At 41.0% G+C, this 14,793-nt stretch overlaps 1 protein-coding gene across 1 annotated transcript in view; it reads right to left on the minus strand.

Moving 5' to 3' along the window:
- Positions 1–14,793, minus strand: part of rxfp2l (relaxin family peptide receptor 2, like) — a 114,336-nt gene that overhangs the window by 9,273 nt on the left and 90,270 nt on the right. Inside the window, exons 14-16 of the mRNA XM_043705268.2 lie at positions 8,940–9,011; positions 3,907–4,136; positions 2,898–3,308 (exon numbers count right to left, since the gene is read on the minus strand). Coding sequence (XP_043561203.1) covers positions 2,898–3,308; positions 3,907–4,136; positions 8,940–9,011 — 713 coding nt within the window. The remainder of the gene's footprint in view (positions 1–2,897; positions 3,309–3,906; positions 4,137–8,939; positions 9,012–14,793) is intronic.

The raw sequence follows: 14,793 nt of genomic DNA on the forward strand, positions 1-14,793 counted from the left end.
TCCTGCAATCTCAACTCTGGCCCTACCCCACTCACTCCTGCAATCCCCACTCTGATCCTACCCCACTCACTCCTGCAATCTCCACTCTGATCCTACCCCACTCACTCCTGCAATCCCCACTCTGATCCTACCCCACTCACTCCTGCAATCCCCACTCTGGTCCTACCCCACTCACTCCTGCAATCCCCACTCTGGGCCTATCCCATTCACTCCTGCAATCTCAACTCTGGCCCTACCCCACTCACTCCTGCAATCCCCACTCTGATCCTACCCCACTCACTCCTGCAATCCCCACTCTGATCCTACCCCACTCACTCCTGCAATCCCCACTCTGGTCCGACCCCACTCACTACTGCAATCCCCACTCTGGGCCTATCCCATTCACTCCTGCAATCTCAACTCTGGCCCTACCCTACTCACTCCTGCAATCTCCACTTTGGGTCTATCCCATTCACTCCTGCAATCTCAACCCTGGCCCTACCCCACTCACTCCTGCAATCCCCACTCTGATCCTACCCCACTCACTCTTGCAATCCCCACTCTGATCCTACCCCACTCACTCCTGCAATCCTCACTCTGATCCTACCCCACTCACTCCTGCAATCCCCACTCTGGCCCTACCCCACTCACTCCTGCAATCCCCACTCTGGCCCTACACCACTCTGTGCTGCAATCACCACTCTGGTCCTGTCCTCCTCACTCCTGAAATCACCACTATGGTCCTGTCCTGCTCACTCCTGAAATCACCACTCTGGTCTTGTCCTGCTCATTCCTGAAATCTCCGCTCTGGTCCTCCACCACTCACTTCAGTAATCACCACTCTGGGCCTATCCCATTCACTCCTGCAATCTCCACTCTGGTCCTACACCGCTCACTCCTGCAATCTCAACTCTGGTCCTGCACTACTCAGTGCTGCAATCGTCTCTCTACTCCCATCCAAAGTAAGATACCTTATTAGGGCCACTGAATTGGCGATCATTTATGTAACATATCAGAGCATTGTCAGAATTATATTAATTGTGTGGTCCATATTAAGACAGAATCTATGAACCAGTGGTTTTAACTTCTATGATGTGTTCATTTCATAATGTGCACTGGGCATTTAGTGTTAGCACAATCTTTTTACACTATACATGATGGTTATGAAAACTACGAAGATAAATAACTAGTCTACATTTTTTAATCAGGATAAAAATTAGTTTTCAGACGTTATGACAAATTTCTATGGCATCACATCCTAGGTGAGACTTGAAACCTGGACATTTTCATTGAGAAAGTTATAAATCTTAATTATTAGCAACTCCAACTGCAATCTCATTCCCATGACAATTGCATTTTAATTTGTTGTGGATGGCTAATTAAAATGGCTTGAATACCTGACTTTCCTGATGAAGTCAGATAATTTGATAAGTGCGGTGAAGTAGTATTGAATTAGTGGGCACATTTAACACTTTATAAACACAAATGCTGTAATTGACTCTAGTACAGTAGTAATAACCATGCCATCTGTTAGAAAATAGATAAATCTGGATCGTGCAAACTATAGGTGATTTTATCTCATTTCTTTTTAAAGCCTGTGGTAGAGGGGATGACTGCAAGAAAGATCTTCCAGTTTTCAGCAGGTAGAAGGTAGGCTTTAGAAACTCTGTTGGATTGATCAAGCATCTATGGGAAAGTGTACATTGCTAGCTTTGGAGAGAGAGGAACATGCTTACAAGGTTCATTGAAATGAGACAGTTGGGGTGGTCTCAAGATGCAAGAACACTGCCAAGGAATCGTCACAATGCGCACTGGAGGCCAACTGGAAGAGAGGCAGTCTGACATGGCAGTATTCAAAACAGTCCTGGATGTGGTAGAAGTGTGGAGGTCAGGAGCTATGAGTTGGAAAAATTGTGGTTAGCAATTGTAATGGTGGGAGACTGGTCTTGAATTAAGATAACATTGATAGGATATAGGAGGTAGAATTCTGGATGGAAGAATACAAAGGGAGGAATGCTGTGGAGTACTGTGGATAAATGCACTGTGATGGGGAAGACATTCATTGTGTGAATAGGTGAGGGAACAGGATGGGTTGGGGTGAGCACATGCTATGGAAGGGAGTTTAAGCTAATATTGCAGGAACCACAGCAGTTACAGAACTTATTAAAGGGATTATTGAGCAATATGTTGGATAACAGTGAACACTTTGAATAATACATATTTCTCTAGAATCATAGAATCCCTGCAGCATGGAAGCAGGCCATTTGACCCATTGAGTCCACATCAATCATCGAAAGAGCATCTCATCCAGACCAACACCCCCACACCCCATCCCACCCCCACCTCCTCCCCAACCCCCAACCCTAACCCTGTAACCCTGCATTTCCCATGTATAATCCATCTAGTCTGCACATCCCTGGATATTATGGATGATTTAGCATGGCCAATCCACACCTTTGGAATGTGGAAGGAAACTGGAGAATCCGGAGGAAACTCATGCAGACATGGGGAGAATGTGTGGTACAAGTTCTACACAGACAGTGACCTGAGGCTGAAATTGAACCCGGGTTTCTGAAGCTGTGAGACAGCAGCACTGCCAACAATTGAGCCATTGTGCTGACCCCGAGATCAGTGTTTGGCTATACCTCTTTAAAAATCTTGTTCCTTGATGTGAGCAACACTTTGCCTTATTGATCACTGAGCCAGATTCATGGTTGAGTGTTGAGGTTTGAGTTTCTTTTAAAACCTCACCCTGCAAATGATCCTTAACCATTGACCAGAAACAATAAAGGAAATATATTATTTAATAACAATACTGCTGGATATTTATTTTAAATAATACACATTTTCTCATCAATGGAGAAAGATCTGTTCACTGTACTTTGATGTGAAGACAAATGAAATCAAAAGTCCATTACCCAGAAATATTCCTGTGGAGTATCCTCTTGCACTAAGGCTCTCAAACTGTTCAGAATAAAGAGGGAAGCACACTCCATTCTTTCCATAATAATTGCCAAACATATTATGATTCCACAATGGTATCATGGCGATTATGAATCCAGCAATCCAGATGGAGACCAGTGTTGATAAGGTTTGCCTCTTGCCTGGCCTGTAATGAGTGAATGGAAAGACTATGCACATGTATTTCTCAAGTGTCATATATGTTAGTAGCATGACAGAGACCTCAGTGGAGAGCATGGCTAATGCACCAATGAGCTGACACTTCATACTCTCCATCCACTGTTGGGCATTTTTATTGTATTCTCCAAGATATTTCATGTCAAAGGCACCAATGAAGAAGAGATAAACTCCCATCAGACAATCAGCACCTAAGAAAGAAGCACATTATTAAATTAAGAAACAAATGGCATATTTCTTCTATAGCCCCTTTCACAGCCTCAACTCATTTGAAAATACTAGATCACTAATCAAGTGCGTTTGAAAGGTAGCCAAATGAGGCAGCCAATAATGCACACCATATTCCCACAAATAAATAACCAGATAATTTGTTTTGATTGCAGAGAAAGTCAACTACTCTGAGAAAGCTTCCCTGTTCTTTACTGAATACTACAAAAGCATGCTTCAAGTCCCCCTGAAGTGCCTCAGTTTAATGTATCATCTGAAATATGGCACCTCCAACTCGGCAGCACTCCATTAATACAGCACCAAAGTGCAAGCTTAGATTATGTACTTTATAAGGTGACTCACCAATCATCACCACCCTTTCAATTGGCAATTAGAGCTGGGCAATGCGTGATGGCCTTACAAGCAATGTCTACATCCCATAAATGAATAAGAAAAACTCAGAACTGTTTTACCCCCATAATAATCAGGCTCCATTTGTGAAATATGTATTCGTTTACTCTTGTCTCTAGTTACAGTTTATTGTACCATTCAAATAATAAGGTGTCTCCAGGGCCTACTTACAGCAGAGTGATTTGATAGACAGGGTATGTAGCCTGTTTTCTGTTGTGATGCATGACCTCATGCAGATGACGAACAGGTTTCCAAAGCAGATGATGAAAGCCACCACCCACACAAAGACCCGCAAAATGATGTTGGCCAACAGGTTTTCAAAAGATGAGATTCCATCTGTATTCGGCTTGCAGCTCCGGACATGTGGAGCATACCTGCAGTATTCAAACTTCTTGAAGTATCTGCCAAAGTTTAAAAAAGAAATATGAACTTTAATAATCAAACAGAAGGGTTTCCATTTTCTGCTGTTCATGGACCTAGATGTCCCTTATTGAAAAAAAGGTGATTTGTCACAAGATCTCATGCCAGAAAAATACATTCTTTCATTTATAACTGGTACATTTATTGAGTTTAATATTAGGAGGGGGGATGGTACGAAATAGGCTCAACTGTGAGCCCACTATGTTTAAGCTGCTGAAGCATTTTTTAAATGCATGCCCACTTGGATATGTGATAAAGATGTATAATGTTTTATTATGATGTGGGAAGTTGAATTCTTTTAAGTAGTAGTAATACAGATTGCAGGTTCAGTTCTGAGAAGGTCCACTCTTTATTTTAAGAAGTGAGAAAGTCACAATTAAGTAAATCCATAATCTCTAAGGAAGCACATGAGCCAACTCAAGCGCTAGCTGGATACTATTTTTAATACTCTGATGACTCCAGTGTGATATCAGGCCACTCAGATCAGGGAGTCTCAGGTTTGACCATTCATCTACGTTATTATCTAATCTCAGTTTTGAGGGGTATGAGTAAGGACTTTGCACTTGGTCTCCATGCCCATTAGCCTTCACAGAAGGAAATAAATCAAGCATGCTTCCTGTTTCCTAATGCAATAGCTTTTTCTGAAATGTTAATAGATATTAGGTTAATGGAATTAGATTTTTGAATGATGTTCAAGTATTTGACGTTAGATAAGCACATGTGATGCATGTCTGATTCTCAATACCTGCTGTATGTTTTGAAACATACCATAGTGGCTACTTGGTTGAAGTGCTGAAGGGCAGCTATTGACCACAGAACAAAAGCAAGCCATTTCCACTTCTATAACATCAATGAACTCTGTCCTAGGTCCTTTGCTGCTATCATATTCTGTTTAATCATGCTTCTATAAAGCATCTTGGGATATTTCAGGATATTAAAAGTGTTAGATAAACCTAAGATATGGTCTTTGACACTGAGCCATATAAGAGTGTAAGAAATAGAAACAGGAGGAGGCTTTTCAGCCCCTTGAGCATACTCTGCCACCTTTTGATGATTGTGGCTGATCCATCATTCTTCACATTTACTTTTCTGCCTTTTCCTGTAAGCCTTGATTCCCCTACAGATAAAGAATCCATCTATCTCAGCCTAAAGTATACACAGGGACTCTGCGCCCTTAGCTCTCTAAGGCAGGGAGTTCCAAGAACTCAAAACCCTCTAAGAGAAGAAATTCCATCTCACCTCAATCTTGAATTGCACGCTTTTGTACTGAGACTGTGTACTCTGGTCCTAGACTCTCTCATGAGGGGAGACATCCTCTCAGCATTTGCCCTGACAAACACCTTAAGAATCCAATATATCTCAATGAGACTACCTCTCATTCTTCTTTATAATAAGATGGCAGGACAGGTGACCAAAGAGGTAGGCTTCAAGGATCATCTTCAAGGAGAACAAAGAAGAGAAAATTGGGGAGGTTTAGCGAATGAATCCAAAGCTTAGGCAATAGTAGGTAAGGACACTAATTGTGTGTGTGTGTGTGTGTGTGTGTGTACAGAATGAATAAAATGTATTCAAAAAAAATCCTGACCAACCATCATTGACCTGAAATAATACTTCTCTCCACAGATACTGCTTGACTTGTTGAGTGGTCCCAGTGTTTTCTGTTTGTGCACTGTGTAAAAGTTATACTTTGCTTAACCAAGTATCACATGGTCCAGAAAGCCCTGTGATGACGGATGAACAGAACAGTCGGAGTAAAGATACAAGCAACAGAGGATGGGAGATGTGGTAGAAATGGAAAAAGGTAGTCTTAATTCCATGGCCAGTGACTCTTCAAATCTGAACCAAGTAGCCATTCCATATGCACCAAAATACAAAGAAAATGATATGAAATTGTGGACTACCTCACAAATATATATGAGCCTATGTTCAGCTATGTCCACATATAGATGCTTTCTATCCTAATTTACACCTTCTTCTTAACTTGAGGACACCAACATTAGTTGCAGTGGGCAACTGTTGCCAAGAATCAAAAAGTGTGGCGCTGGAAAAACATAGCCGGTCGGGCAGCATCCGAGGGCCAGGAGAATCGACGTTTCAGGCACAAGCCCTTCATCAGGAATGTGGGATGAAGGGCTTGTGTCTGAAACATCGACTGTCCTATTCCTTTGATGCTGCCTGAACTGCGGTGCTTTTCCAGTGCCACACTTTTCGACTCTGACTCTCTAGCATCTGCAGTCCTCATTTTCTCCTAGTGACTGTTGCCAAGGTAGAGTTGAGTAATTTTGCTCACAGCAGCATTTAGATTTAGGATTTACCTGGATTGCAGAGCTCACTAACACTGCTCATGAAGATTAAGCTTATCAGAGACCAGCATATGACCATAGCTAAAATGTTCCTGACTCTGTATATGCTGAAATGAGAAAATCTTATCAACAAAACTGGAACATAAATAGCCCTGAAGCAGGTTATCCAAGTAGGAGCTGGACAGGGGAACGTTTGTGATGTGGCAAAACTCAAAGAGGTGGAGGGGGAAAATATCTAATAAAATGACAGACATGTCCTCTATAGCCTGACAAATATCGCGTCTTAGTTGGGCAGAATTGTGATTCTCAAGGGGAATTTGATCTTAAAAGTAAAGCTGAAATGTTGTGTAAATGCCAAGTGTTGGCAGCATGAGCAGTATTCCTGCTAAACCAGATACTTTCCTCACCAGGCAGTCAGTCATCCTCTATAGTTTCTGGCAGGAGTCTTCAAATATGTCATTGGAAGTTGAAAATATAAACGATGCTTTTCCTCACTAGCTTATAGAAATTTAGAAATGTCACATCTCCAATGCTATTCTGATGGGGGGAGCGGGGGCCGCTCAACCTGTGGGATTTTCCTGTTCTGCATGGCTCAGCTCTGGAGAAGAAAAGTCACTTTACGGAGTTTTCAGAGAGGAGTCTTCACTGTTTTAAAACTGACTTGGATTACAGTAAAAAGATGAATAAAACATAGCAGTGGCTCCACAACAAAATAACACAGGAGTGTTGGAATTCTTCCTTTTACAAAAAGGCTAGTTTTAATTAGAAAACATATTGTTTGAATACCAGTTTTGTTACGTCATAATAACATACATAAGAAGCCAAGTGCTGCAAATAGATAAACTGGACTGACTTAAAGGTCGGGCTAATGCTTAATAGGCCATGTTTTATGTTTATAGCAGCAGCATGCCCATCTGATAAACCAAAATGTTCCAAAGTGAAACACACCTTATGCTTCTTAGCATCTATTTTATGGATGACAACTTGAGGGAGAAATGAGTAGCAGCAGCAAACATATTTATATTTTTCTAAGAGAGTGGCTGAGAAAGATCAGTTAATAAGCAACTGTTGGCTGCATGGAAAGCATTACATTAACATCTCACTCGCAGTGAGGAGACACAGGCATCAGTCAATATATAGATCTCTCTTAGGAAATGGTTAGTTAATTCTAGTCAACATGCAAACATCTTTGGAAATAAATACACTGAAGAACACAATACTGTATCAATATATCTTCCAAAGGGAAATATTGTGAGACATCAATCATTATATATGTATAAACAAGAAGTGTGTGAAAAATACCAGTTAGTGTAGAGATATCCTCTGAAATAGATATGAGAAACTGAGATACTCGTTAGTGTATTAGGATCTCGCATTACAAAAATAGAATTATGGATGACTCATTGTGAGTTGCAAGACAAAGTAATTGTAGGTTTCCAATTATTTCATAAACAATACAAAATCTGTTATCCATTAATCATACATTAAGTTATTAATTAAATTATATTACATTAGGTTACTTTTACATTGCAGACAGCAGCATTAATGAACTGAAATCCACAGTAATAAGGAAAGCTGAAATGCTATAGCTTGAAGAAGCTGCTGTTAAGCTGTTGAGTTAATTTAAGAGGAAGCTCGAAAAAATTAATCTCCACTCTAAAGCAAAATTGTGAAACAATTAGACTTGGAATTTCACTATGGGGTCAATAATTGCAAGTCCTGCCCCTGAACATGGTACCTTCCACCCAGTTCACCTCTGCACCCGGCACCCTCTATCCTTGTTCCAATTTCACCCTCCCAGACAAGCAGGGAGTCTCAGCACACCAGAATGAAAACCTTAACTTCCGGGCCACTTTTACAGGTTTGTAAAGCTAGGAAGTGTTCCTGCTCTGCACTCCTGACACAAGAATGAAAATCCAGGACTTAATATTTTGTGAAGGAGTTCAAAATTAGGTTTCACCAAAGATCGTCACCAACTACTTCAATAAGAAACATTCCCTACCAGAGAGTGACTAGAATGCTGCACCTAATATCACAAACAGTAGTTGAGACAAATAGGAATTAATGGGAAGCTAGATCCATATCAGGAACAGCATTTAATGATAGGGTTGTATGAAGTAGGTCAAGGGAGGATTGCTTGAAATATAAACTATAAGTATATAGGCCAATTGAGTTGGATAGATTGTTTCTACTGCAAATTTTACATTGTTCTATGTATATAATTAAGACCCTAGAACAGATTAAGTTCAGAATTATATGACATTTCCAAAAATGATGGCTTTCCTTTTTAAAAGTGGGATAACTGAGCAGCTATTTAAACATTCTCATAACTGTCAAATAAACAGATCATCTTGTAAAGTGGATATTATTAAACTCGAATTGCCTGGCATTAAAGACTGATGACATATTTTGCCAGAACAAATCCTGTTTGTAAGCTGTTTTATCAGCCCATAAACACTTCTAAAGTAAAATTCAACATACATGTACGAGAGGTTGCCCAGATTCTTAAACATTTGGTTCTGAATATTGAAGATGTTGATCCCAGACAAGTCTCTGTAAAATAAAGAAAGCAGGAGCCGTTATTGTAAAATTTGACAAGAATCCTAAAAAGCCAAATGCTGAACTAACTTCAGCTACTTAAACCAATTTTGGGCACCTAAATTTGGGCTTGATGTCAAGGCTATGAAAAAGATCGGAAGAAAATCACCGAGGTGAAACCTTGACTATAAAGAAGAACTAAAGAATTTGAATAATAAAGGTGAAAGGAAGATTGAGTATAGACATTGAAAAATTGTAAGAGTCTTCGATAAATTAAAATTACAGGAAGTATTCACACTGGTTGGTCAGAAAGAGGGCATACGTTTATGACAGTGGCCAAAATAATATCTGAGAAGAATTTTTAGATTTTTCAGATGGTTGATAGAACATGGAATACCCTACCAGAAAGAATAGTACAAAGTAAAAGAGCTATTGAAGAAAAATAGATACTTTTTTGAATGTATGTGTGCAGCTCCAACAACACTCAAGAAGCCTGACACCATCCGGGTCAAAGCAGTCCACTTGACTGGTACCACATCCAACTTCAACATGCACTCCTCCACACCCAACACTCAGTTGCAGCAATGTGCACTATCTACAAGATGCACTGCAAAAATTCACCAAAGATCCTAGACAGCACCTTCCAGGCTGCTACTGCTTCCATCTTGAAGGACAAGGGCAGCTGATACATGGGAACACCACCACCTGGGGTTCCCCTCCAAGCCACTCACCATCCCTACTTGGAAATGTATCTGCATTTCTTTATTGTTGTTGGGTCAAAATCCTGAAACTTCCTCCCTAACAGCATTCTCGATCTATCTACAGAACATGGGCTGCAGTGGTTCACAAAGGCAACTCACTTTAGCCTTCTCAAGGGCAACGAGGGACAGGCAATAAATATTTTTCCAACCAGTGATGTCCATGTCCTATCTCCCACGAGTGAAGAAATATAAAATTTGATAAACAAAATAATTGAAAGAGTATTCAGAAAAAGCAAGGAAATCATAAAAAAAGTAAATATCTCTTTCAGAGACTTTGTTCAGGTTGAATGCACTCCTCATGTCCTGTAAAATTCCCTATCTGTCTGCTTGACTGTAGGGAAAATAAAGTCAATAGTCTCATGATGCTCTAATGTACTTTGTAATGGTCATTTTGTAAAAGCTATAAAGAGATTGTCAAGTCATTGTCAGATTATATCTAATCATGCTGACCCTAGCACCTTTTTTGGGAGAAGTAATTGAAATAGTAGATAACTGAGTATCTATGGATATTACCTCATATGGCTCCTAAAGACATGAAATAAAGTTCCACACAAGAAACAATTAACAGAAATAACAGAAATAGTGGGAAATTGTGTGTGGAGGTTGAGGAGATTGAGGAGACACTGAATGAATACTTTTCATCAGTATTCACTCAGGAACAGGATATTGTTGCCGATGTAAATACTGAGTCACAATTAATTAGAATGGACGGCTTTGAGGTATGTAGGGAAGAGGTGTTGGAAATTCTGGAAAGGGTGAAAATAGATAAGTCCCCTGGGCCTGATGACATTTATCCTAGGATTCTCTGGGAAGCAAGGGAGGAGATTGCAGAGCCATTGGCCTTGATTTTTATGTCCTCGTTGTCTACAGGAATAGTGCCAGAAGACTGGAGGATAGCAAATGTGGTTCCCTTGTTCAGGAAGGGGAGTAGGGATAACCATAGTAACTATAGGCCAGTGAGTCTCACTTCTGTTGTGGGCAAAGTATTAGAGAGAATTGTAAGGGATAGGATCTATGAAAATCTGGATAGGAATAATGTGATCAAGGATAGTCAGCATGGTTTTGTGAAGGGTAGGTCGTGCCTCACAAACCTTATTGGATTCTTTGAGAAGGTGACTAAGGAGGTAGACGAGGGTAAAGCGATAGATGTGGTGTATATGGATTTTAGTAAGGCGTTTGATAAGGTTCCCCATGGTAGGCTCCTGCAAAAAATACGGAGGTGAGGGTGAGTTGGAGGTTTGGATTAGGAATTGGCTGGCTGGAAGAAGACAGAGGGTAGTAGTTGATGGTAAAAGTTCATCTTGGAGTGCAGTTACTAGCGGTGTTCCGCAAGGATCTATTTTGGGACCATTGCTGTTTGTCATTTTTATAAATGACCAGGAGGAGGGGCTAGAAGGTTGGGTGAGCAAGTTTGTGGATGATACGAAAGTCGGTGGTGTTGTTGACAGTGAGGAAGGATGTGTCAGGTTACAGCGGGATATAGATAAGCTGCAGAGCTGGGCAGAAAGGTGGCAAATGGAGTTCAATGTAGGTAAGTGTGAGGTGATTCACTTTGGTAAGAGTAACAAAAAGATGGGGTACTGGGCTAATGGTCGGATACTTGGTAGTGTGGATGAGCAGAGGGATCTTGGTGTCCATGTACACAGATCTCTGAAAGTTGCCACCCAGGTAAATAGTGCGGTGAAGAAGGCATATGGTGTACTGGCTTTTATTGGTAGAGGAATTGAGTTCCGGAGTCCTGAGGTCATGTTGCAGTTGTATAAGACTCTGGTGCGGCCGCATCTGGAGTATTGTGTTCAGTTTTGGTCGCCATAAGGATGTGGAGGCACTGGAACAGGTGCAGAAGAGGTTTACCAGGATGTTGCCTGGTATGGTAGGAAGATCATATGAGGAAAGGCTGAGGCACTTGGGGTTGTTTTCTTGGAGAAAAGAAGGTTTATGGGTGACTTGATAGAGGTGTACAAGATGATTAGGGGTTTAGATAGGGTTGACCATGAGAACCTTTTTCCACGTATGGAGTCAGCTATTGCGAGGGGGCATAGCTTTAAATTAAGGGGTGGTAGGTATAGGACAGATGTTAGGGGTAGATTCTTTACTCAGCGAGTCGTGAGTTCATGGAATGCCCTGCCAGTAGCAGTGGGCATTTAAACGGGCATTGGATAGGCATATGGAGGATAGTGGGCTAGTGTAGGTTAGGTGGGCTTGGATCGGTGCAACATCGAGGGCCAAAGGGCCTGTACTGCGCTGTATTTGTCTATGTTCTATGTTCTATGTAAATGACCGTGTGAACTGAAGGTAATGTATTGACTTGCAAAAGAAATTGGTTAAACGGTCAGAGACAGAGGCTGGGGGTAATGCATTGTACTCAAATTGACAATACTATAGATTACTCCTGGAGTTCTCCAGAATTTGGTACAGTGTGTTCAACTTTTCACTGTATATAGAAATGACTTAACAAAGGATTAGAGGGTCATATATCCAAGTATGCTGATAGCTTCAAACTAGGTGAATTATTAAGCATGGAACTAAAAAAGTCAACGAAGGCGAGATAGTGGTAATCTCACAGGACCAGTAATTCAGAACTCACGCTCATGTTCTGGGGGCGTGGGTTCAAATACCTCCATTGAAGCTGGTGGAATTTAATAAAGAAATGTTGAATTGGGGACCATGCAACTGTTATTGACTGTTGCAAAAACCTATTTAGTTTGCTAATACTTTTTAAGGGAATGAAATTTGCCATCTTTTCCCAATCTGGACTGCATGTGCCTCTATTCCCTAACAATGTGGCCTGGCAAGCCACTTAGTTCAGGGACAATGAAGGATGGGCATCAAATTCTGGCCTTGCAGTGACAGTCAGGAAAGAACAAAGAACAAAAAAAACCTCATAGATTTGAGCTTAATCTGTCAACGTTTGAGATCACCACTTTAGATATAAGAAAGATAGATTGGAGTATTTTTTAAAATGGTGAGAAGAGATTCAGACATTCATGTACAGAAACCAGTAGCAGACTGGTGCAATAAACAACTAAAAACACTAATACAGTGTTAGCTTTTATCTCAAGAGGACTGGAACACAAAGCAAAAGAAGTTATGTCAGTTATATAAAGCTTGGTTAGGTCTGGAGCACTGTGTTCAGTTCTGGACATCACAACTCGGGAAGGATATCCTGTCTTTCAAAGGAGTGCAAAATCACCAGAATGGTAGTGGGTTGAAAAGTGTTAAGTTATGAGAACATTTTGCATAGACTGGACTTATAATTCTCTTGAGTAAAGAAGTTTATGGAGTGATCTAATTGAGTTTGTTAAGATGATTGAAGGTTTTAATAACATGGAGAGACAGGTAGCATGGGTGTTAAATTCGATCGGCCCTGTGAGGATCTCAAGGTAGGATTAAGTCCACCTATTGATTGAAATGCAGCTGGCGTCTTAACTTCATGCTCAACCTGAGCTGTGCTCTAAATTGGCTATAAGCATTAGCAGAGGGCTTAAAACCATAACTTCCAAGAACCACTTAAAATTATGCTGGGCTTCTTGAGGAAGGGGTGCATTGTGGCCAGACCAAGTGCTTGGAGGCTTGCAAAATGTGAATCTATGCTGTAAAACAATCTGAGGTAGTGCAACATTATGGATAGCAGTCTCCAAGGTTTCCAGCTGCCGCACTGGATGTCTTGGTGGAGGAGGTGAAAAGGAGAAAAGACAAGAAGGGGAAGAAGCCAGGTAGGAGGGCATCCACAATACAACTGCTTACGTTTATAAACTACAGTTATTGTAGTTAAGCTTTCACAGTTAAAAGGCACATGGAGTAGAGGATTCTGGAAATGAATGCTGGCAGTCAAGCCTCAAGAACCTAGATGCAGTGCATCAAGAAATTCACTGACTTTACACAAATTGCCACCCAGGTTGATAATGCTGTTAAGAAGGCATATATACGGTGTGTTAGGTTTTATTGGTAGAGGGATTGAGTTCCGGAGCCACAATGTCATGCTGCAACTATGCAAAACACTTGTGCAGCCGCACTTGGAATATTGTGTACAGTTCTGCTCGCCATATTTCAGGAAGGATGTGGAAGCATTGGAAAAGGTAGAGAGGCGATTTACCAGGATGTTGCCTGGTCTTGAGGGAAGCTTTTATAAGGAAAGGCTGAGAGGCTTGGGTCTGTTCTCATTGTAAAGAAAAAGGCTAAGAGGGGAGTTGATAGAGACATACAAGATGATTAGAGGATTAGATAGGGTAGACAGTGAAAGTCTTTTTCCTTGGAGGATGACGTCAGCTTGTATGAGGGGGCATAACTACAAATTGAGGTGTGATAGATTTACGACAGATGTCAGAAGCAGGCTCTTTACTCAGAGAGTGGTAAGGGCGTGGAATGCCCTACCTGCCAATGTAGTTAACTCAGCCACAGGGAGATTTAAACAATCCTTGGATAAGTATATGGATGATGATGGGATAGCGTAGGGGGATGAGCTTCGAATAGTTCATAGGTTGATGCAACATTGAGGGCTGAAGGGCTTGTTCTGCACTGTATTGTTCTATGTTCTATGTTCTAAGTGGTCAAAGTCAGTGAATGCATTTTCAAGTCCCATATCCTACCAATTCCACCACTACCCTCAGCCACGACACAGTTACCCATGCTCCTCCATCTGATATCCCCAGTTACTTCTCATCCCAAAATTTGCAGATGATACAAAACTAGGTGAAGGGGTGGATTGTGAGGATGATGCAAAGACACTTCAAGGAAATTTAGATAGACTGGGTGAGCACACAAAAGATGCAAGACTACAGGTGAAATATGAGGTTAACTAATTTGACAATAAGACCATAAGACATAGAAACAGAAGTCAGCCATTCAGCCCATTGATCTGCTCCACCATTCAATGTGATCTGATAATTCTCAATTTCACTTTTCTGTCTTTTACTCTTGATGTCGTTATTGATTAAAAATCTGTCTGTCTCAGCCTTGAATAGTCTGAATAGTACAGCATCAACAGCCTCCTGCAGTAAAGAGTTTCATAGACACAATACCCTCTGAGAAAATAA

This window comes from Chiloscyllium plagiosum, unplaced genomic scaffold (assembly GCF_037043375.1).
Source record: "Chiloscyllium plagiosum isolate Xiang-an unplaced genomic scaffold, Cpla_swu_hap1 HiC_scaffold_11, whole genome shotgun sequence".
NCBI lineage: Eukaryota > Metazoa > Chordata > Chondrichthyes > Orectolobiformes > Hemiscylliidae > Chiloscyllium > Chiloscyllium plagiosum.